We start from the raw sequence: 26538 nt of genomic DNA on the forward strand, positions 1-26538 counted from the left end.
GAGGATTTTTTTTATCTACATTTTAACCTAAATTTCATTAAAAATAGAGTAAGGTTAATTATAAGGTATTTTTATTATTATAATTTTTAAACGGTCCTATGTTCGTCTAAATACCTCATATTTCTAACAGTCAACTTACCCGTGATTTACCCGTTTAATAATATAAGTTTCCATATACTTTATTTTAAATTTTTATAAATAAATTTTTAGAAATGTTACATTATGACCTTTAGATCAAACCCAATTAATTTTTTTGGTTAAATCTGCTCACCAAAGGGTATTTTGTCTTTTTACCTATATATTTAATGTTATTATTTAAAAAAAAATACTATTATTATTACTATTATATATATATATATAGGGTAATGCTAGACAAAAAACCCTCAAATTCTTAGAAAACTCTGGAAACCCAAATCTCCCCCCATTTTTACCCAACCTCCCGACATTTTTTTTTTGAAAAAAAATTACACATGTAATATACATGTTTTAGAGTGTTTGGGCAAAAAAAAAACAAAAAAAACAAAAAAGCGCCGAAGGGATTTTTTTAAAAAAAATAAACAAAATTCAGTGCCTAACATGTGTTAGACAAAAATGCTGAAAGTTGCTGAATTTTTTTTTTTTAAATTATCCCTTCGGCGCTTTTTTGATTTTTTTGCCCCAAAACTCTTAAAAACATGTATATTACATGTGTTATTTTTTTCAAAAAAAGAAAAAAATGTCGGGAGGTTGGGTTTTTTATATAGATAAGGTTTTCTATCTAGCCCTACCCTATATATATATAATTATGTATTAGATTCTCTATCTATAACTCTCTCTATCTACAACACTCTCTCTCTAATTCTCTACCACTCCCTCTCCCACTACCATCACCAACCACAACCTCAACCACCATCCACCACCGTAACCACCATCTCCCTCTATACACAACCACCATCGCCACCACCGCCATTGTCAACACCACCATCTGCCACCTCCACTCTCTCTGTTCTCTCTAACATCGTTATTCGGCGCCTAGTTGTGTTGCCGCTGCTTCGGCGAAATTAGTGTTTGTCGTCTCCAGCTTCTTCTTGTTGTTGTTCTTCTTCCATAAAAGACAGAGAGAGAAGGTTCGATTCCAGTGACGAGAAGCTTCCAAAATCACTATCAGGTTAGATTATATGTCGACAATTGATAGGGTAAGCAATACAGTGATGGTTGTATTTGGAATTTACAGTCGTGATGATTGTGTTTGGGTCTTGACTCTTAGCCCTTCAGATTGTGTTAGGGAGAAAGAAGAGAAAGAGAGGGGGGGGGGGAGTTTCAGTTGAGAGAGAGAGAGACAAAGACAGAGAGATTATATTTCTTTGATTTTTCAATTTACTACAAACTAGTCCTTAAACATAAGTTATTTTATACAATAGTCCCTGAAGAGATGAAATGATAAAAATGCCCTCATGTGCAAGGCACATGACCAGATTTAACCAAAAAATCTAACTAGGTTTTGGCCTAAAGGACATAACATACAAGATTTTGGAACATTAAGTACAGAAGTTGTCAACTTTTACGCTAAAGGACAACGCTTGTAATCTGGTGTAAACATAAAGGACAAAAACTTGTAATTTACTCTTATTATATATATATATATATATATATATATATAGGCTAATTATAAGGAGAAAACCCACTCCAGTTGACTAAACCTAGGAAACCCAATTGTGTGGACTAGAAGCATCCACGCCACTTATGTAAAATATGAGATCAAGGGTAATTTGAGAATTTTGCACTAGACATGAAAAGCTTTTTTTGTGCAGACATTTAACTTTACCACATCTCATTCTTCTCTTATCATAACCACAAAATCACACACTTCTCTTTCTCTCTCTCTGGATAACCAAGATCATTCATAATCAACCATCAAAATTCTTTTTCTTATCAAATTCATTCATAATCAACCACCAAAAACTCTAGATCTACAAGCGTAACAACCTGGTGACGGTGTAGTTCAAGATCCGGTTTCTTGGCGAATGAAATGTCCATCGATCCACCACAAATCGTCACCAAAACCACTGGTTTTCTTAGCGGATGTTGAAGATGATGTTTCAAGATCCGATGGTGGTTTCAAGATCCAGCGGTGGTCAACAGATCCGATGTTGAAGATGATGTTTCAGATGACGGTTCGATATTGAAAATGATCCAAAAGATGTTTGATGTTGAACGTGATGTTCCAGATCTAAAAGATCCTCCAGATCCATAAGTATGTTTGTGTTTTTGTAGATCTTCATTTTTTGTGTTTTGTAGATATCCAATTTTTTTTTGTAATTTTCATATTTGCAATTTTTTTGTGTTCTAGATCTAAAAGGTCCTCCAGATTTTCAATTTTTTATGTTTCGTAGATCTTCATTTTTTTGTGTTTTGTAGATCTTCATTTTTTTGTGTTTTGTAGATCTACAACTTTTTTATTTTTTTTTTGTTTAAGAAGATGAATGTTATTAAGTTCTTGTTTCTGGATATGTTGTTACACTTTTTTAGATTGTTGGAAAAATAATGCCAGATACATTTTTTTGTGTCATATAAATAATGCCAGATAAATTTTGTTGTGTTACATAAATAATGCCCGTTACATTTTTTGTAACAATCAAAGCAAAAATGTCTGTTACATTTTTTTGTGTTACATAAAAAATGTAGCAATCAAAACAAAAATGACTGTTACATTTTTTGTGTTACATAAATAATGCTGGTGTAGTGATGTAAGTGATTATGAAGATGCGTATCAAGATTCTTTGCAAACATTGGATAAAAATAACTTTATTGCTTGTAATTATTTACATATATAGTTCAAGTTTTTATTATGTATATACAATAAATGAATTAGGTTTTAAATTTTGAATTAAGTGTTATATTTCTAGATGATTTAAATTTTGTAAGTACCCGACGACTGAATTGGTGATCAAATATGAGATTCATAAATGAAAAAATATCGTAACATACATGTTGTAACATTTTGACAAGAACTATAAGTCATAACATAAATAGGTTCGTGTACATTTATATTTACATTCCTATTTATGAAAAAAATGAAAAAAAAACACTTACTAGTTTTCTTTTAAAAAAATGTTGAAAATTTGTATGTTACATTTTTTTTGGACATATATATTATGTAACCTAAAATTTGTAACATTAAAAAAAACTACTCGGTGTTTTTTTGTGTTTTTTTTAAAAAAATGTTCAAATATTTGTATATTACACTTCCTATTTTTTTAGAAAGGTTTTTATGTAACACAACGTAAGTGGGTTTTAGCAATGTAACAAATCCTATATTCATATATGTTTTGCTAGTTACATATTTAACAATTCTAAAAAAACAAATTGTTTGATGTACGTAACATTTATTTTTGAAGTTCTAGATAAAATCATCTAAATTAAAGGTTGCATACATTTAATAACTAAAATTTATATATGTAACATATGTCTTACGTTTTGTAATATATAATAAAAAAATTTTAAGGGTTAATATATGAATGAAAGATAGAGAAATAAAATGTGGATGTGAGAGGAATATAAGAGAGACTTTTGTGTGTTTCAAGATATCACTGGAAGAGAGAGAAAGTTTGAGATTGTTTGTTTCAAGATATTAATGGAAGATAGAGAAAGGAGGGATTTGTCATGATGACATGTTGGAAAATGAATTCAACAAAGGACGTCAGATGAAAAAGTAGACACTATTTTTTTTTTTTTAATATGTAATTTGAGTTATATGTTACATCAAAGGATGTCAGAGATGCAGTTGCATTCTCCCAACATATTTGTAACACTCTATCCCTATTTTGCCCTTATATGTACTATTTAGTGATTAATATAACAAAAAGTAAGAGAGATAATATCTAAACACATCACAACCATCCATCTATTCTAATCAATGGTTATTAATGGGTTTTCAGGGTTTAGTCAACTGGAGTAGGTTTTCGATTTATCCTTGCCCTATATATATATATATATATATATATATAATTTGCAATCATCTTAGCGACAGTAGCTTATGCGTTTTTTTTTTGTTTTTTCTTTGTCTTTTTGTATATAGTAAATTACAGTTTCAGTCCCTGAGGTCTACACCCGCTCTCAGGTTCAGTCCCTATTTTGAAAAAAATCAACACCCCGGTCCCTAACGTATTCAATTGCTCACAATTAAGGGCTTGGCACTAACTGACCGTTTGTATTTATGTGAAAAGACCAAAATACCCCCAATGTTTACTAACACTTTCAGTCTCTGCTGGTTGATTTCTTAATTTCCCTCCATTTTCAAATGTTTTTCCTAATCTAGTAACAAACCACATGTAACCAGAAAATTAAACAACAAAATATCGAGGTACTAACACAACAACAACACCAAGTGATCAACACATATAACCAGAATTGGAATGCAGCTTATAAGTTGAACTGGGTTTGACTTTTTGGAGTTGGGTTGGGTTTGACTTTCACTTGGTCAAACAATATATAATAACAATATCATTTTTTAACATCATTCTTTTATACATAAGTATGTGTTATGGGGATTGAGGGCTTTAAGAATTCTCTCCCAGTCTTTATCCCCGCCAACCAGCGTCGCTAACTCCTCACCCCACGCTTGCTAGCCCAGCCATAGGGACGCCTCGCGCCAACTTCTGCCCTGTGGTGGTGTTTGGCGCCCACACCACTTCGACATGATAGGGCTACAACTCCCACAACACAGTCTAATACCAGATAACCTTTCACTTATAAACATTTGAGTAAATTGCCATTTTAGTCCCCGAGTTTTGTCCAAATTTGCCATTTTAGTAAAAATAGTTCTTTTTTGCCTCTGGGTCCCTGACTTTTCCCTTTTGTTGCCATTTTGGTCACATACCCTAACTCCATCTTTAACCAGGAGTATTTTGGGGATTTTCATTTTAAATGTTTTCAATTGCCATTTTGGTCCAATTCAAAAAAATCAAAAAAGTTCCAAAAAATAATAAAAAATAATAAAAATTCTAAAAAATCATAAAAATTCTAAAAAATTCTAAAAAATCCAAAAAATCCGTTTCGGCGCGAACCGTTTCGAACCCGAACCGTTTCGAGCCGAACCGTTTCGAGCCGAACCGTTTCGATGCGAACCGTTTTGACCCGAAACGTTTCGACCCGAACCGTTTCGACACGAACCGTTTCGAGCTGAACCGTTTCGACGCGAACCGTTTCGACCCGTACCGTTTCGACCCGAACCGTTTCGAGTCGTACCGTTTCGACCCGTACCGTTTCGACCCGATCCGTTTCGAGCTGAACCGTTTCGACGCGAACTGTTTCGACCCGTACCGTTTCGACCCGAACCGTTTCGAGCTGAATCGTTTCGAAGCGAACCGTGCCTCGAAACGGTACGGGTCGAAACGGTTCGCGTCGAAACGGTTCGGCTCGAAACGGTTCGGCTCGAAACGGTTCGGCTCGAAACGGTTCGCGTCGAAACGGTTCAGCTCGAAACGGTACGGGTCGAAACGGTTCGCGTCGAAACGGTTCAGCTCGAAACGGTACGGGTCGAAACGGTTCGCGTTGAAACGGTTCAGCTTGAAACGGTTCGGGTCGAAACGGTACGGGTCGAAACGGTTCGCGTCGAAACGGTACGGGTCGAAACGGTACGGCTCGAAACGGTACGGCTCGAAACGGTACGGGTCGAAACGGTACGGGTCGAAACGGTTCAGCTTGAAACGCTTCTGTTCGAAACGGTACGGTTCGAAACGGTACGGGTCGAAACGGTTCGGCTCGAAACGGTTCGGCTCGAAACGGTTCGGCTCGAAACGGTTCGGCTCGAAACGGTTCGGCTCGAAACGGTTCACGTCGAAACGGTTCAGCTCGAAACGGTACGGGTCGAAACAGTTCGCGTCGAAACGGTTCGGGTCGGAACGGTACGGGTCGAAACGGTTCGGGTCGAAACGGTACGGGTCGAAACGGTTCGCGTCGAAACGGTTTGGGTTCGAAACGGTTCGCGCCGAAACGGATTTTTTGTATTTTTTTAGAATTTTTTAGATTTTTTAGAATTTCTATTATTTTTTAGAATTTTTTTGATTTTTTGGAATTTTTTTGATTTTTTGGAATTGAATTAAAATGGCAATTGAAAACATTTAAAATGAAAATCCTCAAAATACCCCTGGTTAAAGATGGAGTTTGTGTATGTGATCAAAATGACAACAAAAGGGAAAACTCAGGGATCCAAAGGCAAAAAAAAAACTATTTGGACTAAAATGGCAAATTTGGACAAAACTTAGGGACTAAAATGACAATTTACTCTAAACATTTGAACTCTCTACACCTTTTATGATGGAGCAACACAATATCACTAGGTTATAGGTATAATAATAATAGCGCTTGAAAGTATAAGCATATAGAATGTTAATCAGATTTTGAAATTTTATGTGTACATAGTTAATTCGACCAATCTTGGTAATATCTAACTAAAATAAATCAACTCATTTCGAGAGCCAAATTAGATAGATTAATTTATCAACAAACCCTAACAATTAAATTAAGTTGACTTAACCAAATAAATATTACTCAAATAACCCCCATGACCTATCAAAATGTCCACCGAAACAAGGAACTACGAGCTATGAATATGAACGCAAAAACTTCAAAAAAATATAATAATAACTAAAGAAATATACATTTAAAAGCTGAGATAGTAGGATATTCTAGATGCGAGTCATAAGTGAATACCTGTGAGTGAAACAAGCTTTCGAGCTTGGAGAGCCAAAACGGAGAACATGAGATATAAAGAGGTATTGTATTGGATAGTCAGTCACGTATTGATAATAGTTACATACCGCTAAAGTATCGTCTTTGTATTAGAGATAATGATATGATTAATTTCATGCTAAGCAAGAACTAACAATGGACATGCAAGTATGTAACATGTTTTTAATCATAATCATATAGTATTTTTGATAACCCTACTTGAAAAGCTTGTTAACATGAAAACATGACTAATCTTCATGGTAATAAAAAAAAATAACCCTCCTCGTTTATTACTTCTTATGGTCAACATAAAAACATATATCAGTTAAGATTTGGTTGAATAAAAAACGTGTCAATTATATTTAACTCTAGTGTACCATGTGAATCCATGGTATGTTGCAAAGAAAAAATGGAGATGCGGGGAATCGAACCCCGTGCCTCTCGCATGCGAAGCGAGCGCTCTACCATATGAGCTACATCCCCTGTTGTTCTTTTGGTAAACACGTTGATATATAATTCATTGGTTCCTTTACTTCCTCCTGTTTGTTATTTTTTGTTGAGTCTCTATTTCTGTTAAACATATGTTTATGTTTTGACCGGTTGCACTAAAGGGATTGACATTGGATAACTAATAAAAGTAATATCAAGTCAAACTGTATAGCCAATTTTGTAATACAATAAAAGCTGTACTTAGTTTAATAAACAACAGGGGATGTAGCTCATATGGTAGAGCGCTCGCTTCGCATGCGAGAGGCACGGGGTTCGATTCCCCGCATCTCCATTTTTTCTTTTGCAACTTTGCTTTGAATTCACGTGATTTACATCTTTTCATATAGATTTTATATTCCAAGTTAGATCTAAAAAAAATTGCTTGGTCCTATCATAAATCTCAAGTTGGTCATCAATTAAATATGGCAAATCATTCGAAGATCAAAGTTACAATGTTTAACGGATACACACAACGGGAACAGTGTTTTGAGCATGTCAAATTGAATAGACCCAATTTATCGCCTTTTTTGTGTTCTCCTATAACCTCAACGAATGTGACCTGTTAAACGAACAAAACCACCCACATATGATGCTTTGATGGTTATCAAGCAGCAAAAAGAACAAAAGAAACACCAGATGTTTTAAAGTAACCCATGCTTCCACTCTGATTTTTATAGAAGTTAAAAAACACCACAAGAATTACAAGGATCCTAGCATCTATTAAACACACCACTCTATGATTATAGGAAGAAAATAACACAAATCAACCAACGTAGCAAAGGAAAACAATGTTTAGAGCGTTGAACCGATTCAGACTACATTTGTGCCTTTACCCAGATAGAACATAGAAGAAGTAACTAAAATGGCAAATTTGCAGGACGCCTACTGGTGGATAATCAGTTGTGATATCTGGCCCATGGGGGTCTGGGCCTTTGTTGTCCAGGCCCATTTCTTCTCCCTACATTGCTGTTGTTGTTGTGGTGCTGCTGAGATAACACCACCTTCATCCGTTGCTCCTTCATGTTTGCAAATAATGAATCCAAAGTCTGACCCTTCTGTTTTGGCACCACTTTCCCTTGTTGTTTCTGCATATATTCACCAGTCAACATAAATTCTTCTCTTACCAACACGTAACATTTGAGTAAATGAATAGATACAGTACCATGACAGCAAAACCTCCTCCGTTTGAAGCCCTATTTTGAACGGGTCGAGCCACAGCCCTGCACAACACATTAACAATTATCTGAGAAAGAAGACGGATGATATTTCTTGGAGTAGTATTGCAGCTACTATTAGCCCATATCATGAACCAGTAGTTGCACAGACCATGAAAAGAGCCAACACAGTACTTACCATTAATCAATTTAATTAAATTGTTAATTCAAAACAAACCAAAAACACAGGAGAGGGTGGACAATCAGAGCAAATTTTCAGGCATGCAGAGTCTTGATTGTAAATCAAGGGTTACTAGGGGAAGTCTAGATTCCATAACAAAGGAAGAAGTGACACACCTCAACGGTTATGTTCTATTCAGCACAAACTGTATGCGTCACACTATTTCATACGACATGGATGCATGCTCATCCAAAAACATGATTCCAGAGAACTCTTCCAATGATATAACAACCAACAACCGAACCTAGTAAATCCCACCCATAGCAAAGCTATCGGTAAGGTCTGGGAAATCTTCCAATAATATGAAAAGCAGAAAACTACTAAGTCAAGAAAAATTTCAAGATCAGAATTCAGATTTTGGCCCAAGGATTACATATAAGGGATAAACTTGGAGAGCCAGTGATCATAGACCTGCTGCTGATTTCTCAAAAACACAGATTTCCCCCTCAACCGCGTTTCAAGTATGCTATGTTAACCAAACAGAGACAAAGTGCAGTGTGCAAACTAAATCCCCAACCAAACATCAAAACTTTCAAACTTAGCATACAAGAAATCTTTCCAAGTGCCAGGACTCAAGGGTTTTAATCAATCAAAGAACTTCCTTTAAGCTCAAATCCGACAAGACAAGCTTTTTTTTTAAAGATAATGGTTTCATGCATAAGACTGATAAGCATGTATCCTTGACTAGGTAGAACAACCACACTTTGCCTATTTCAATTCACAAGCATAAGCAATATTTTATCAGAAATTTATACACGCGTGCAAATGAACACATAGAAAATCACAATACAATACTTGCCTTGGTCTATATGAAGTAACCGTCTGGTTCCGATTGAAGTTATTATTGCGAAGAGGAGCAACTGCAGCCTTTCTAGCAGCCCCAGCCGCCAAAGGAAATTGGTTACCTTGAAAGTTGGTTCTCCTTTGACCAAGAGCACCCTAATATCATAAAAATAAGTGTCAAAACTTAATATACAAATCAAAACAACATGTATCTTTACACCACTACAGTTTCATGTCTAAAACTATGCCGTTTGTGTTGTGACATGCATCACACCTGTCTAAGAGATGATCTTGTATCCATATAGCGGCGCAACTTCATTGACCTATCTTGAACAACATTGTTTGCAAATTTCTGATTCTTGTTCTGTATGAAATAAAAAAAAACAATAAAATAAGATCACGAAACAAAAAATATACGACAAATAGAAGATCTCTTACAGGAACTCGTTGCTTCTTGTCTTTATTAACACCGGTTCCATTCTTCGACATCTTGATAATATCATCTACAGCAAACAGAGTTATACATCTTTAGGTCAAACAACAATCTAACAGAGAGAAAATATAATATCAACTGAAACAAACTGCATGTTTTTGTACCTAATGACATGTCCATTTTCTTCTCTGTCATTGCGATTGCGGCAGTTGTAAGCGGTTTTGCTGCCATCTATACAAGTTCTACAATACATGTAAGCATGATTTAATGAACAAAAATCCACTCACTATATGTACATTATACACAATAAACAATTAAGATTCATTAATAGATTTTTGTAATGTAACCCTAACATACAATTAAGAACAATAATATGATTAACCTTCAGAGCTAGCTAATATAATCAAGTTAAAACACACTAAAAACCCTAATTTTATCAAACAAATAACTTAAATTCAATAAATTTCAGCATAAAAGAAAACATTCTTCCGTAAACTCGTTAAAAAGTGTTAACCTAATTGAATAAATTCATCCTAACGAATAGGATATGATTGATACAGGCACATTAAAAAGGATTTGTATAAGAAACAGAAAGATTAACCACTGATTACCTGAGATGCTTGACGGAGATGCGTGTGATTTGATATTAATATTCCGATTAACGACGGAGCGAATATCTTCTTTAGGGTTTTGAGATTTTGTAATGAAAGCGAAAGCCGCGTATAATAACTAGTTGACTGACTAACGGACGTCAAATAGATATATTTATACCGTACGGATTGAGCTCAGAAACGGTTTAATCGGATATATCGGACGGTTCAACCGGATGTATCGGTCAGTTTAATTATTTTTATCGGACGATTCAATTGGTACTGACGGCCGGTTTGAACCAGTTTTTAAAACACTGTGATCAACAATTGAATTTATACGATTAAAAATAAAAGTTATTCGTGCGAGGTAACGAGTGAGCTAGACTCATCTCGAGCTCAGTTCAATCACAAACCAAGCCAACCTCAAGTCGATCTTGACTTGTTTATAAACCACGCTACAGCCTTGTGATCAACAATCGAATTTCTTTGTAATTTTAGGTTTAGAAGTAAAATTAACCTTTTCGTAACATGTTTGGTTATATAAATAAACAATGATCGTTAAATCTTTTAATATTTCCATTGCCATTTTATTTAAGAAACAAAAAAGAAATTATAAATTTCATAAACCTTATGCTCAACAATTGAATTTCATGGTTAACTTAGTAGTGTTAAGGATGACACACGAACCAGAGCCCGAAACATTAACCAAAAACCCAATGCATTTAGAATGAGTAACAAGTATTATGGTACAAAATTAATTTTTTTTTTTAAAACAGGGATACTCTACTTGATTATCCGAAACATTCATACTCATTTTCCCGTAAACATATTCTTTTTCTTTTTTTATTAACCTATATGTTTGGGCAACAGAGTAATCTACTAGGCCAATGAAATCTACACGAGAATCTCAACGAGTATCTTTTAAGAAACTAACATTTATACTAGATATTTGACGGGTAATGATTAATTTTGTATCGGGCATGTGACAATATATGAGAGAGTTTTACAATTAAGTAGAGTATCCCTAAATTGTGAATATAATTTTGAGTTTATCAATAACTTTTAAAAAAGGTATTTACCAAAAGATTATATATACTTTGAAACCGGAAGATTGAGATGGAAAAAAAAAGAGATAATATACTATGTTGCAACTACTATAAACACCAAAAGATTATACTTTGAAACCGAAAAAGAGACCAACCAGACTTTTATTAATTTTGACAACAATAATAAGAAAAATATTCATCTTATTGTACAAAATGTGGTTTATTTTTCAAAAGACCCGCTATCTAGATTGGATGGCAACTGAAAATATAAAAAAAAGTTGGTTTAGCTTAGTTCACTCCATAGGTCCACTTTTCTTGATTGCTGGTGTAATTAGTCAACTCATCCGGTTTGAACCAGAGGTTGATTTCGTTCTTGGCGGTCTCTGGACCATCGCTTCCATGGATGATGTTCCTACACAGCAACAGAGAAACTTAACGTCTAGTATCATGTGAAATAAAACACCTCGAAACGAAAAATCATTCTTATGTCTTAAAACTCACGTGTAAAAATATGTCGAAAAAGGAAAATGAGACAAATATAAGGAAAGAGAAAATTTGTAAGTCATATGTCAAATACCACATAGATTAGACATATTTTTATACATACTTGTTAAACATATTTTTATACATATTAATACAAAATGTGACATTTCCCGAGTCTCATTTAAGAGGGGAAGGGGAGGGAAAAGAGATGAAAATATTAAAAACTATGTTCCCGAGTTTCATTTAACAGGGGGAGGGGAGGGAAAAGGAGGGAAAATGGAAGAAAATATGACCATATATTCATCCTCCTAAATTGGAGAGATTAGGAGAGAAAATTTTCCTTCCCCTACCCCAGTTAAATGAGACTCGGAAAACATTCATGAGTTCAAAATGCATGATTTAATCTTTAAAGTAATATATGGAAACAATATTTTGTGTACCTTCCGACGACAATCGCCAAATCACCTCTAATGGTCCCAGGCTCTGACTTCTGTGGATCAGTAGCTCCAATAAGTTTACGGCCATAAGTAATCACACCTTCTCCTTCCCAAACCTGAATGAGTGAACGAAAACGTTACAATAAGTTTTCTTGTTTGTTTCATGTCTATTGTTCATAATGTGCAATTATAAATGGTTTATTTTTACCATTGCAAGAACAGGACCAGAGCTGAGGAAGTTGCATAAGCCATTAAAGAATGGTCTATCCTTGAGATCATAATAATGCTTCTGGGCAAAGGCTTTTGAAGGTACCACAAGTTTAATGGCTACAAGTTTGAACCCTTTACGTTCAAACCGCTCTATAATCTCTGAAATCTAGATAACAAAAAGATTAAAATCTATGATAGTGAAATATGTTTTATCTGAGGGTTGAATTACCTACCAGTCCTCTTTGCACGCCGTCAGGCTTGATAGCAATGAATGTGCGCTCCATCTGCACAGGCAAGACAATTTAACTAAAACCTATAATGCAAACCAATATTTTCAAGACCAAATCGCTTGCCTTACCGGTCGAACCGGATAATCATCATCATCATCATCATCATACTCAGTAAATCCCACCAATAGCACAGCTAAGGTAGGGTCTGAGGAGGGTAAGATGTAGACAGCCTTACCTCTACCCCGTTGGAATAGAGAGGCTGCTTCCAATGAGAACCCCGGCTCGATAGTAGTTTTGCATCAAGCCTTGGACATAAGGCACATAACACTCAGCAATTAAGACAAAGGCCGATTAGTTCAAGTACTCCCTTGTCTTTCAGCTATCAACGCCACCACATGATACATAATTAACCACCCCCCTCTTTTAACGTTATTTTCACGAAATTAGTAAAATAACATTAAAATTAGTGCACTTTCAAAACCATATATGAAAATATTTTATATTTTGGTGTAAATTTGCATTTTTAATGAAATAATAAGAGTTAGATAAATAAATATGGAGTCTCTAGTAACAAATGAGATGAAAAATGAGTTTTTGAAGGAAGAAAAAAAATGGAAATCCGTTCGGACTGGTATCTGGCCAGTTCTCAAATAGGGAAAAGCCAAATAGACTTAACCGAACCAGTACCAAGCCCGGTTCCCAATCCGACTAGCCGGTCCGGTCCATTTGTGAGAACAATGACGCTAAGAATTAAAACAAGTGGAATTGGCAATTAAACGACCACCTGTAATGCATGTGCCTCTTGATCCTGAAGCATGTAAGCTGCATTGATTTATACAATGTGTTGTAATTAAAGAAACAATTATAATCTACAAATAAATCAGAATCACAGAAATTGTTAGTTTGAAGTACCTGCAGCAGGAAGCGCAAGAGCTCCTGCGATCCATCTGTTGGAGGCGTTTGTGGACGAAGCTAGAGCTGGCAGCGTTCCTTTGAATGAAACCGCCGCTGCTGCAGCAGCTGTTCGTCCTTCTACACGAACAAATTAATTTTCACACTTAACACATCCAGATTTTAAAAACTACGAATCCCTACGTTACGCGTCTGGATTTATCTAACAGATTTGCACACTAATGATTATACTGTCTAAAAACAAAGATTTCACATGAATCTCTACGTTCTAACGAAATCATCGTTAACAAATGCCATTAACCAGATCTACACTCAATAATATACAATATATATATCACACGTTGTTTGAATTCACAAAATGGAAAATAAAAAAAAAAAAAAACTCACTAGATGGAACAAGATGCTTGTGTTTGGAAGCATAGGAAAGAAGAGATCTAGCGGCTCGTGAGGCGGATCTGTAGATTTCGGAACTCATCGTCGTTCTCAATCGATCAAACAGTGAAAAGAAAACGGAATTGAAAGCTATGTTATCGTTTATTTATAGATCAAAATGGAGGTAAAACAAAGAAAGGTACCATGAGTGTATTTGGTTTAGTTCAAGTATGGAGAAAAGGATCTTAAACTCGTGATTTGCATGTTGGAAACATGAAATGGCCCATGAGGTTTGCATTTATTTACAATTACACCCATTGGCTTTTAAAATAGTTAAAGTTAGAAGGTGGTGACCCTTTTGGTTAAGTCCTAGCTTAAAGTTGGCTCTATATTTTTTTAAACAAATCTAGAAATATATACTACCTAGGGCGTTGATATTTTTAGTTACTCATACTTATTAGTTATTCTACAATTTTTTACGACTTGAACACGTTCAGTGGTGGACCTACTGCCATAGTTGGGGGCAACCGCTACTTAAGCAAAAATCTCGATCGCACCCTCAGAAAATAAATCCTGGGTCCGCAACTGAACACGTTGAACTATGAAGTTTATGCATTGGTAATATTCGAGACCAGACATTTATCATGACCACACATCTCATGTCCCCGACCGATGGAATTTAAAAAAGTTGTCATAAATATATTAGAATACAATATATGTTAAAAAGTTATTATTGCATCTTAAAATTAATTTCCATTTTTGGAGTTGTGTTGGTGTTTTATGACAGAGACTGGCTTTTTAATGATTATGAGAAAACTTCTACTGCAAGAAAGCATGTGATAGTCTGGAAAGTGATAGCGTATAAATCAGTGAATGTTTGTGTGATTGTGTTTCAAAAGCAAGGGTTTCATTTGTCATGCTGTAAACTGCATGGGTTTTTGTGTAAATTACAACTTTTGGAGGGTAAAACACTAAAAATACTCCCTTTTGACTGTTGTTATTTTTTGTTTGGTTCAGAACAACTTAGATCCGAATTAGTGGGTCAGACCCGAATAAAGCTGGGATGTAATTTCCACCATCAGATCAGATTTGTGTACTTCAAAAACAAACAAAAAATAATAATATTATTTAGTAAAAACTAAAAATATCTAGCCTGCATGTTACATACATTCAGTCATCCATCTTGATTTAACTTATTTGTGCAAGTTATTAACTAAAAAATGTTATAACTTACAAGAGAGTGCATTGTGTATGTACAAACAAAAAACCATGATCTAGTGATCAACTGCTGTCGGTTGCTTATCAGTTGATCCAACAACTAACAATTATACTAAAAAAACCTTAAATGTGCGCAACGTCATAGATCATGTAAATGATCAAGACTCGAGAGTAATTGAATCCGATCCCAGTTTGCACTCATCTTGCAACGTCGTCACCCAAGCATCCACCTGAAAAAATGTAAAAACGTTCAAGACGCAAAACACTTTTCGTCCGTCTTTTATGTTCATTTTATTCACAATATACACTTGTCAAAATATATGATCAAAACAATTATCTAAATCTTTAAATAAAGCGATTTACAAGAGCGTAATTGATGAAATATTTCACGGGAATGAGATGACACCTGAAATTTCGAAGCACTTGAGCATTCATATCTCAATCCACGGCGAGTTACTATGTAAAAGTAATATCGAATTTCCCCGTCTTCTTGAGTGTGACATGGCATGCATCCTACTTCCACCACATCAGACAAAAGGGTGGAGTCTTGTGGACTTATATCTAAAGATATTTCAGATTAGTCAACCTATATGATAAATAGTTAAAATGAAAAAAAGGCCACGTCATCATGAGTTGAGATAGATAGTTAGTTACCCGTGGATGTAGAGTATAAGAAAATGATCGGTCCTTGGAGAACAACAAAGAATGGACGCCAGTCATCAACGTCTGAGTCATCAAGAGCAGGCGGTTCTCCTGGTAGTGGTTCCCATCTCTGTAAAGAGAGATTAGTGAATTATTAATACCTAGCCGACTGCAGATATCAGTTATATAAAAGAGATATAATGAGTTTATGGAAGTACCGTTCGCATTTGTAGATAGCCTGAAAGACGGGCACAACGCAGAGTCTCATCAATGTGTTCCAATCTGCAGAATCACATATAAATAAATTACATATAACCGAATCGCCCCATTACCCATAAATGAATTGAACTTGACAAAGTATGACTTATGCTTACCGAGCTTTCAGATGAGCTTCTCGTTCCTCTAGATCAGCAAGTTCCGACCGAAGTGATTCTACTTCTGTAGCAGATAATACAACCTGTTCAACACAATAACAGTGATCAAATAAAGCATGGATTAAAATACTGAATTAGGTTGAAAAATGTTGTATTATACCAACCTTTTGTTGTCCATTTGTGTCTTTCCAAGATAGCCTCTTTAGATTAAACAAGTTTAACATGGATGCAACAATTCTTAATCTTCTTCTAGCCCACAACCGGTTGTTGTAGTTATGCTAATGCAGATCAAAGCAACCAAAATACAATCAATTCTAAGTACCTTCAACTCTATTTATGAAATACTAATAAGGATTTCAAGATAAATATAAGTTTTCCTAAACACAATTCTAAAAGATAAGTAGCGCCAACCAGAAAATAACATTTCTTACCGTAAGTGAAGTAAAATTTATCAGATTAAATCCATGTTGTCAAAAGCACACAAGGTGTGTGCCTAGGCGCAGAAGTGCAGCCCAGCGCAGCTTTTGCGTTGCGCCTTGAAAGGCGAGCCAGGTGCCGATTCAGGCCAATTTCAAACATATTCCGGCCAAAAATCGTTTGAAACCCCTAAATAAGCCTTGATAAACTCAAATACACATGAAATCAACCTAAACTACCCTAAACAAACCTAAAACAAATAAAAATGGTATTTTATACTCTGCGCCTAGCTTAAAAAAGTGAACATCTCAAGTAGACAATACAAAAGAGAGAAAATTGATTTAAATTTGTAGAAAACTAAGCATTGAATTATAGTGAAGTGGCCAACATCATATTAATGCTGAGGGTATAAGGAGTTGTTAGACACTTGAGAGTGGCAAACTAAAAAATCAACCAATCAGAGTGCGTCAAATCAATCAGTGAAAAGTGTTTAAACTATGCTGAAAAGTGTTGTCAATGGTTAGACACTTGGTGAAGGTGAAGTGGTAAACATAAAAAAAAAGGAAAAGAGCGTGATTGGTTGAGAGATGGCATGGACCCCACCACACACACCCCTCTCTCTCTCTCTCTTTCCTCCCTTCACCACAGCGGCATCCCTTCACCACTGTTTAACGAAACCGATCAGCAAAGGGGGTCGGCGGCGGTGTTGCCGCGCGGCAAACCCCCTTGCCGAACTCCTTTCCCGCACCACACCGTATACCCTGATTGTAAAAAAGTAAGAAGCATGGAAATGATGATCTATCTATGTGACAGTTAGAAGAATCCCCAATTCCTCCTAAAAGTCAAAAGTCAACACCTAACCTAACCTAACCTAACAAAACAAAACAAGGGTGTTCTTCTTCCCCTAAACAAACATTATGCTTGCTTACTTACTTATATAAAACATAAACAATTAATTGTTCATCATCATCATGAGCTAATTAACTGAAGCAAGCAGCAGTGTAAAAAGGGGAAATGAATTTCATAATTAATGTAACACATACTCGAATTTGAAAGGAGATGTTAAAATTGGAGAGAGAAACAAAGAGCAGCAACATCACATGATAATGGTTAGTTAACTTACGACTTCTGAATCTGTCTGCAGATTGAAGAAGCTTATTCTAGAGCGAGAGTAGAGAGAGAAGAAGATGATGAGGATAGTGACGGGGTTTATCAAAACAACGAACGAGCTTACATCAAACCCTACGTATGTATGTATGTATGCTGTCGATTTCCGCAGTTTACCTATTGTCCCACTAGATAATAGAGACTGGAGAGGTGTCGTTTTCACCTGAATACCCAACCAAATTAACCCTAATCCAAGTTTAGTAGTAGTAGGGGGTTTACTTTACTCTAAAATCAAAATTTCTTTTAACATAAGAGTAAACTCTAGTCTTATGTGGTTTGGGGCAATCAATCGAACTCTTTAGCGCATGTTTTTCTAAGCTTTTTCTTTTTGGAAAATTTAACATGGACTAACTTATTGGCTTTTTCCTTTCATATACACCTTTATTGTCAAACATCATTTTGAAGCTTATGACTTTTTAAAAAGTCAATAAGTTAATAAGTTGTTTCAAAAAGCTTAGCCAAACATGCCCTTATCTTCTATTTTCAAAATCTTGTTGCCTTACACCTAGACGTTTCCTAATTGTATCAATCTTGGACCCTGGAGTTAACTTTGTTAAAATCAACCGTTATCCACCAACAGTCGAAGACTAAATGGTCATTTCGTCCTTTTTAGTCTATCATTTTTACACCATCTTCAACCTCTTCCTTAACCTTCCACCATCACCGGGCAAGAACTCCAGTCACCACTGTCTCCCACCACTTCCCAAATTCACCTTTGTTTTCACGCTCTCCATTGAGAAGATGTATAACAATCAAATGCAGATTTCAAGAGCCTTATTGAAAGATGATTAAAACACTTGAGTAGAAAATAATAATAATAATCTATACTATTTATTAAAGGAGCTTAGAGGCTGACCTCACTTTGCATATGTGTCATCTTATTAGATATGCCACATTGGCTTCGCTGACATCATAATTCCGATTTATTAATCTGTTTTTTTATTTGTTATGAAAATTTAAAAGTATTCAACTTTTTAAGAGGTAAAATTTGAAAATGCATAGGGGGTTGTTTGCCATTTAATGCACATCAGAAAAGTAATCATATCACTCTTTCTTTCTTCTCTCTTCTCGATTCAAACTTCCAGCCACATTTCTCTCTTCCTTCTCTCTTTCTTCTCTAATCTTCATACAGGCGATTTCTAGGGTTTTGTTTTACAAAGCTTCCACACGAACAATTTCAGCCGAGAAGAAATCCGCATCATCATCAGATCCGCATCATCATCAGTTCGGTTTCACAAATGGTGACTCCCTTGAAAAGTTTTGAATGAAAGGGTACTTCCTACTTCTTTTGGATATGGCGATAATGTTAGTTTCTATATGGATTGTTTTTCGAACATCATAATCGGTCTAAGGGTTAGATCTGGCTCGTATATTAGCGGGGCAACCCGGATGGTGTGTGAGATGCAACCAGTGTTGCAGCCATGACGATGTCCGAGCCCTTTGTCTGATCTTCAAGTTATAGATCTTAGCCTTAATTCTCTTCAATTTGAATCATCAAATGCTTTGTGAGTTCATGTCTCTCCTTATTTTTTGAATCATCAAATGCTTAGATAAAAGGTACATAGTTATTGACCTGAAATGTGAGATCTAATTTGGAACTTTTTCTGCAGTTTTTACAATATTTTTTTTGGCTTTATTACTTAGATCTATGTGAAGCAACCATTGCTGTAGTTATGTTTTAGGGTGTAAGGCGTGTTGTGAGAGTGAAGGTATGATTTTAAATAGTCAGTTATGTTGGACGTTTGAGGTTATCAACCTTTGTAGTCAATATTTTCATAATTATTTTTCTAACTGGTTGATAAAAAACATAAAATGAGCTGAATTTCCTTATTTTGTTTGTTGTGTGCCTGTGTTAATGACAAATAATTGTTTATTTGCAGCGAAGCATGTCGAGCGTGATTTTGAAAATATCAGTTTGTTCTTATAATCAAAGCTCAGGTTTGGGGAATTGTCGGTCAAAAGAGGTTTGTTTTGTTCTGGATGGTGTAATTGGTTGTTAGTTACTTGAATGTTGTGATTGAATATGATGTTGTTTTTTTTATGTCTCATATTGTTTAGGGTTTTTGTATCTTGTGTATATCTTTTGATTTGTGTGTTTGATTTTGGGTATGGTTGAGTGTTTGTTATGGTTTAGGGTGATGAAGACATTCAGCCATTTAATACCCTAATTGTTGCAGAAAGAGATAGATAGATTTGTGTATCTTATTAATTGTTTTTTAATATTGTAGCGATGGTTGGGCAGGTGACATGGAATTTTATGAAACCTGAAAAACAAATGTATACGGATAAGATTGATGTCAACACTGTAAGTCCCTCTGCACACTCAGTATGCAACTTTTTATGGATTATTCTTAATCTTTTGGATCATTACTAAATTATTTTACTTTCATGTTTTTAGGGATTGCATCTCAAGCCAACAGTTAATGGATTTTATCCATGAGCAATTGATATCGGTAAGTTTGAGATAACTCATGTTGTCCTTTAAATTACATCAGGTTAGAGTTGACGTTGTTTGAAATGTTTTTGCTAATAAGTTGAAGTCACTTGCTATAACAACTCTCATTAAAATTTATAATTAAAATGATAATTAGTCAATAAGGAAACCCTAATTGAGACACCCAAGTAATTCCGCACTAACCCTAAAATTTTCGGAATAATCGGAATCAGGATCAGGGTCCCTAAAACTCAGGGGGGGTAAACCCTAGTTGATAATTATCTTTAAATTTCGTTGTCTAAGCTGAGAATTTTCGAAATAGTTGATTCATCAAGCCTATGCCACTGACTAGGCTATTCTACAAATTAGACCGAACCCTTACGGACCGTAAGGGTTATGGCTTACGGTCCGTAAGCGAGGCTATTTTCTGGCTATAAATAGCCGACCTTGGGACTTGAATTTGGAAGTTAAAACGATGGCTAAACGCTTTCTGTACGTCGAGTTATCACACTTATATTACAATTAAACACACACACTGCACTCGAATCGCTGCCGCAAAAACAAGGTAATTACTCGATCGCTATTACGATTCATTTCCGAGATCAATATATCCAAAGAATGTTTAAGTGCCGCCCACATGGGGTTATACTTTGTCGTTCGTCGTTAAATCGATGAATGTTTAAGTATTGCACTTTGTCGTTCATTGTGAGAATTTGATTTCGTGAGTTATCGTGACTGCTGTATTGATCACTAACCCAGTTTTGTGTGTATTATTATTGAAATTAGGTTAACCAGGCTAAATCATATTCTGTCCGTGTTAAATCTGCAATGCGAGTCATTCTCTTTTTATCAAATGTTTTACAATACTCCAAATTATTTTCAGAATTATAATTACAGTGATTAAGTTTATGTAATCACCAAATTACAGCCAGTATGTGGGGTATTGTGCACATTACTACTGTTTTAATCACATTAGGTGGGCGAACCTAAAATTAAGTGATATACGTCATTCATTGGGGCAGCCAATGGTGATATGACCACAGTCACAGATCCGGTCGAGTGACAAATACTGTGGGTAGTTGGTTGATAATAAACATATGTAAAAACTCTTAATACTGTGAATTATAACAAATGTGTCGTTTTCAGTAAACTGAATGATTCACTCAGTATTTCCCCGCTGACAAAACCTTTTTCAAACATGTTTCAGGTGATCTACTGTAATTCAGGAAAAGTGCCGGGGAGCATTTCAAGCTTAAAATAGTGGCTCAGTATAAAATAAAGAAATATGTTTTGAAATAAAGATTTGTCAGAAAAATCTTATTATTGTAAATTATCAGGGGTTTTGCCCGAATTGTGAAATAAAATAATCGGGAAAAGTTTTTAGCTTTATAACGATCATGATGTTAAAATTTCCGCTGCTAAAATCACATAAATAAATATCACGGGATTTCTGTCCCGCGGCTCCTGAAACGGGTCAAACCGGGTCGGGGGCCGTGACACTTGCATAGGTGACGTTGTTTGAAATGTTGTTGCTAATAAGCTATTCCTGTTCAATATGGTTGACTTTTACTATACAAAAAATTGTGCATTTCAACCGCAGCCTGTTTTCACTGCATAAAAATGGTTGCTTTTAACAACAGTTGAAAGTTTAAATCATTTACTAAATAATGCATCAGTTTTCGTTTTTCTTTATCTCAAATCAATTAAATTGATCAAATTCAGTTTATCAAACCTCTTTTGATTAGTAACGGTTTTAATTCAGGATTCTATTAAGGGAGATTAGAGGATGACCTCGATTTGCCTACGTGTCATGTTCTTAGCTATTAAGGGAGATTAGAGGATGACCTCTGTTGAAGAAGCAACCAGTGAGAGTGTTTTGGTTGAAAACTTGGAGGGGTCGGTGATGTTGTCGAGGTTGTCAGGAAATGCAAAGTGATAGCATTTCCTGACAACCCTCGACAATGTCACCGACCCCTCCTAAAAATTCCATCAAAACACTCTCACTGGTTGCTTCTACACCAGAGGGTTTCTTTTTACTACCTGAACCTGTATCATCTCAATTGTGTTGACTGACCATGTATGTGTTGTTACATTAAGATTCAATTAGGATTTTTTTGATGGTGAAAATTGATCGGTTCAGTGAAGCCAATGTGGCATATCTAATAAGATGACACATATGCAAAGTGAGGTCAGCCTTTAAGCTCCTTTAATAGATAGTATAGATTAGGATTTTTTTGATGGTGAAAATTGATCGGTTCAGTTTTGATCACCTGCTTTTGTCATCTCAAGCTATGATGCCGAGATCTGGCGTGTTGTTGCAACATGCCCTAATCGTTACCGGCTGTCATTCGCGGCTGTTCTAGGTAGCCTTGGGTGTAATTGATGTTTGGTTGATGATAATTAGATCGATGTCACCTAAGGCATATTCAGTCAATGATGTTGATGAGATGCTTCTCACCTGAGACTAAAACTATGATGAAGCAAACGTCTGCCCGAATATAAGCGAGGTCTGACATTTTCAAATCGTTTGTATTACTTTAGCAAATCATTTAGTGTTGACTGTGTTAATGAATAAAAATGAACTCAAAGTGCACTTTTCTTGTGCTTTCAACATGAGGCTATGATGATTTTGCAAACTTTGTGAAAATTGAATGAAGATATCATTATGGTATGGTAAGGTTGTAGGATGGCAGTTGTTCATGCAACCTCTCTTGCAGCTATGGAGTTGTCATCTTTATGCACAATCTGAGCCTAACAGTTTGACAATATAAATGTTTTGCAACTGATTCCATGAATAGAGAAGAAAGAGAGAGTTGGAAGGAGATATGATTAGTTCTGAGTGCATTAAATGGCCAAAACAACTCCCTATGCATTTCAAATTTTGCCTCCTAAAAAAACTGATTATTACCTAAAGTTGTATCATCTGAATTTTGAACTGTTTTGATTGGACTTGTATGTGTTGTTACATTAAGATTCAATTTTGAACTGTTTTGAAAATTGATCGGTTCAGTTTTGTTCACCTTAGATGCTTTTGTCATTTGAGACTATGATGGCGAGATCTGGCATGTTGTTGCAACATGCCCAAATCGTTGCCGGCTGCCGTTCGCGGCTGTTCTAGGTAGCGTTTGGTGTAATCGATGTTTGGTTGATGATAATTAGATCGATGTTACCTAAGGTATATTCAGTCAATTATGTTGATGAGATGCTTCTCAGCTGAGTCTAAAACTATGATGAAGGAAACTTCTGCCCGAATATACGCGAGGTCTGACATTTTCAAATCATTTGTATTACTGTAGCAAATCATTTAGTGTTGTCTGTGATGATGAATAAAATGAATGCAAAGTGTATTTTTATTGTCCTTTCAACACGAGGCTATGATGATTTTGTAGATCTGAGTAAAAATTGAATGAAGATGGCATTATGGTATGGCAAGGTTGTAGGATGGCAGTTGTTCATGCAACCTCTCTTGCAGCCATAGTGTTGTCATCTTTATGCACAATCTGAGCCTGGTATTTTGACAAAATATTATTGTATATAATTATTTTGTATATTAAAGTGTCCTTTCAAGATGAGTCTATGATGATTTTGTAGATTAAAATGTCAAGAAGAAAGAGAGAGATGGATATTTGATTACTTCTCACCGGTACATTTAATGCGTAAAACAACTTGAACGTATCTATTCAGACCGATGAAGATGATTTTGTCATCTGAGGTTACGATTGTGAGATCTGGCGTACTGTTGCAACATATAAAGCATTGTTGCCGGCTGCCGTTCGCAGCTGTGCTAGGTAGCGTTCGCTGTAATCCATGTTCGGCCGATGATTTTGCCATTGATGTCATATAAGACAACGTTTTTTAATAGCACGCGATATTCAGTCAATGATGTTGATGAGATGGTTCTCACCTGAGACTAAAACTATGGTGTTTTCCAAGAATTCTATGTTTGACGGTGCTCCCAGAGTGGTGATATATCTATCTATCTATTGCTATCTATTAAAGGAGTTTAGATGATGATCTCACTTTGCTTACGTGTCATTATATTAGGTATGCCACATTGACTCCGCTGATGTCATAATTCCAAATTTTTTATAATATGTTTTCTATTTGTTATTAAATTGAAGAACTTTTTTTAGGAGGCAAAATATGAAAATGCATGGTGAGTTATTTGGCTATTTAATCCAGATCAGAAGTAATCATTTCAACTCTTTCTTTCTTCTCGATTCAAACTTATAGCGCACATTTCTCTCTTTCTTCTCTATTCCTCTCTATTCTTCATCACAGGCGATTTCGATTCAAACTCTAGGGTTTCCTTTACAAAGCTTCCACACAGGGTTTTGGTAGTAAGCCAGGGTTCCAGCCACTTTATGGTAACTTAGATGCGTTTCCGTTGAAGGAAATGTCGGCCTGAATATACACGAGGTCTGACATTTTGCAATCATTTGTATGGTTTAGTAAATCATTTCGTGTTGACTGTGATGGTGAATAAAAATGAATGCAAAATGCATTTAACAAAGGTCCTTTCAAAATGAGGCTATGATGATTTTGTAGATCTGAGTAAAAATTGGATGAATATAGCATTATGGTATGACAAGGTTGTAGGATGGCAGTTGTTCATGCAACCTCTCTTGCAGCTATGGTGTTATCATCTTTATTCACTATCTGAGCCTTGCATTCTGAAATTGCAAATGTTTTGCAACTTCACTATCAATTACCTTTGCTGACGTTATGTTGTTGATTAAGGTTTTGAAAAGTGATCGTGTATAATTCTTGTTACATCTATACAAGAAAATGGAGTTTGGTTGGTCTGAGATGCCTATTTAGCTGTATGTGATGATGCCGGTAAGTTTTCCAATTTTTTGTTTGTAGATCGGTCATATAAATTGACGTTTGTAACCGATTCCTGTGTTTTCTTTTACAGGTGTTCGTGTTGCCAGTTTACTGTGAATTTGGTTCAATCATCGTTGCCATTGATACAGAGTGACTGTGAAGATATTAAGGTTGAAGCAACTGTCTCCTACAGATCAGGTGGTAATAGCAATTTGCTGATTACGATGACGGTTAGTTTCATAAGCAATTTGCTGATTATGATGATGGTTAGTTTCATTCAGTTTACTTTTCTCTTAAACGTGTTTTGATGATAACAACAATTTGCTGATTACGATGACGGTTAGTTTCATAAGCAACAACCTGGTGTACACATGTGGAGGCTGCCGTGCAACACTTCAAGGTTGGTAGCATATAACTAACTATTTGTGTTTTGTTTTTTTTTTGGAACATTTTGTTTGCTTTTATGTTTTAAGATTTTAATGTGTTAATACAGCGAAGAAGCAGAATAACAATACAATTGACACCACATTAAACATACTGGACAACAATTCTTCAGGAAAAACTGGTTAGTGCATTCAGAAGTTAATAATCTGAATTATGGATTGTTATTAAGATGGTTGTAAATTGGTTCTTTGTTATTAGGTGATGTTGAGATTCTTGGATCAGTGAGAATCCGGTGCCATATAATTAAGTACAGGTTATACTTCAAGGTTTTTCAATCTCTTTGCAGGCGGATAGGTGGCTTTGCGAGGTATGAAAAACAGAATTGATAAATTTAAGGAAAATGTGATTGAAAGGTTATAACGCAATAGTGGAGGATCTAATTCTACAGCTTCGATAAATTCAGGTGTGTTTTCAAATAATGCTTCCTAGATGTTTGAAGACCGACAAATGTCCAACGAAGCAGTACTGTGGACATTTGTTGTTCTTTTTCAGTTTTCAAACATCTATGAACCATTATTTGAGAACACCCCTGCATTTATTGGAGTTGTAGAATTAGATCCTCTATTGTTGGGTTATCATCTTTCAAACCCATTTTCCCTAAATTTATCGATTTTGTTTTTCATGCAGGGATATAATTTGTTTTTTAGTATTTGACCGTGGATAATGACCCATGTTCAAGGATGCTTTATGTTCCAGAATATACCAAGATTGCCTCTTGGTTATCATAAGGTTAAATTTTAAATTAATATGGTCTCATTTGTTAATAAGCTTATAATTATTCTTAAGCCATCACATTTTTTTGTGAGGTCTCATTGCATCTAATCACAGCAACAACCGTTGAGCCATCACATTCTTTCCATTTACATCTCAGGCAACGGTTTTCCTTAATACATCTCGAAACTTAGGTTGTTTTATATGATTTTT

At 35.4% G+C, this 26538-nt stretch overlaps 2 protein-coding genes and 2 non-coding genes across 5 annotated transcripts; 1 reads left to right on the forward strand and 3 right to left on the reverse strand.

Annotated features, from left to right (window-relative positions):
- Window positions 1-7121: 7121 nt before the first annotated feature.
- TRNAA-CGC lies at window positions 7122-7194 on the reverse strand. The gene has a single exon. It is a non-coding gene; the product is annotated as a tRNA-Ala (tRNA).
- A 225-nt stretch (window positions 7195-7419) lies between these two features.
- Window positions 7420-7492, forward strand: TRNAA-CGC. The gene has a single exon. It is a non-coding gene; the product is annotated as a tRNA-Ala (tRNA).
- A 345-nt stretch (window positions 7493-7837) lies between these two features.
- LOC110930238 lies at window positions 7838-10567 on the reverse strand. Of its 2 annotated transcripts, none has more exons than XM_022173509.2 (7): window positions 10423-10550; window positions 9976-10042; window positions 9817-9881; window positions 9653-9742; window positions 9395-9534; window positions 8363-8420; window positions 7838-8285 (listed from the first exon to the last, which is right to left on the reverse strand). In XM_022173509.2, exons 2-7 carry the CDS (start codon window positions 10040-10042, stop codon window positions 8097-8099), a joined length of 609 nt encoding a protein of 202 aa, XP_022029201.1. In that variant the 5' UTR covers window positions 10423-10550; the 3' UTR covers window positions 7838-8096. The 2 variants fall into 2 exon arrangements, with proteins under 2 accessions (XP_022029201.1, XP_022029199.1); XM_022173507.2 differs by having other exon boundaries at window positions 7840-8285; window positions 9976-10053; window positions 10423-10567.
- Window positions 10568-11578: 1011 nt separating this feature from the next.
- Window positions 11579-17976, reverse strand: LOC110932315. The gene is made up of 14 exons (XM_035988246.1): window positions 17786-17976; window positions 16490-16603; window positions 16326-16408; window positions 16170-16233; window positions 15964-16081; window positions 15716-15870; window positions 15475-15539; window positions 14107-14255; window positions 13720-13839; window positions 13592-13629; window positions 12811-12861; window positions 12576-12743; window positions 12371-12483; window positions 11579-11859 (listed from the first exon to the last, which is right to left on the reverse strand). Exons 1-14 carry the CDS (start codon window positions 17837-17839, stop codon window positions 11736-11738), a joined length of 1416 nt encoding a protein of 471 aa, XP_035844139.1. The 5' UTR covers window positions 17840-17976; the 3' UTR covers window positions 11579-11735.
- Between the last annotated feature and the right edge of the window lie 8562 nt (window positions 17977-26538).

This window comes from Helianthus annuus, chromosome 3, assembly GCF_002127325.2.
Source record: "Helianthus annuus cultivar XRQ/B chromosome 3, HanXRQr2.0-SUNRISE, whole genome shotgun sequence".
NCBI lineage: Eukaryota > Viridiplantae > Streptophyta > Magnoliopsida > Asterales > Asteraceae > Helianthus > Helianthus annuus.

Excerpts from the sequence above, each read along its gene's own strand:
- LOC110930238 (XM_022173509.2), bottom strand. The coding sequence starts at position 10,042 with ATGGCAGCAAAACCGCTTACAACTGCCGCAATCGCAATGACAGAGAAG. Across the intron at positions 9,743-9,816 it reads ACAAGAAGCAACGAGTTCCT|AACAAGAATCAGAAATTTGC; the intron begins GTAAGAGATCTT and ends TATTTCATACAG. Across the intron at positions 8,421-9,394 it reads GTTACTTCATATAGACCAAG|GGCTGTGGCTCGACCCGTTC; the intron begins GCAAGTATTGTA and ends TGTGTTGTGCAG.
- LOC110932315 (XM_035988246.1), bottom strand. The coding sequence starts at position 17,839 with ATGTTGCTGCTCTTTGTTTCTCTCTCCAATTTTAACATCTCCTTTCAA. Across the intron at positions 12,484-12,575 it reads CTGGTCCTGTTCTTGCAATG|GTTTGGGAAGGAGAAGGTGT; the intron begins GTAAAAATAAAC and ends TCACTCATTCAG. Across the intron at positions 11,860-12,370 it reads TTGGCGATTGTCGTCGGAAG|GAACATCATCCATGGAAGCG; the intron begins GTACACAAAATA and ends GTTGCTGTGTAG.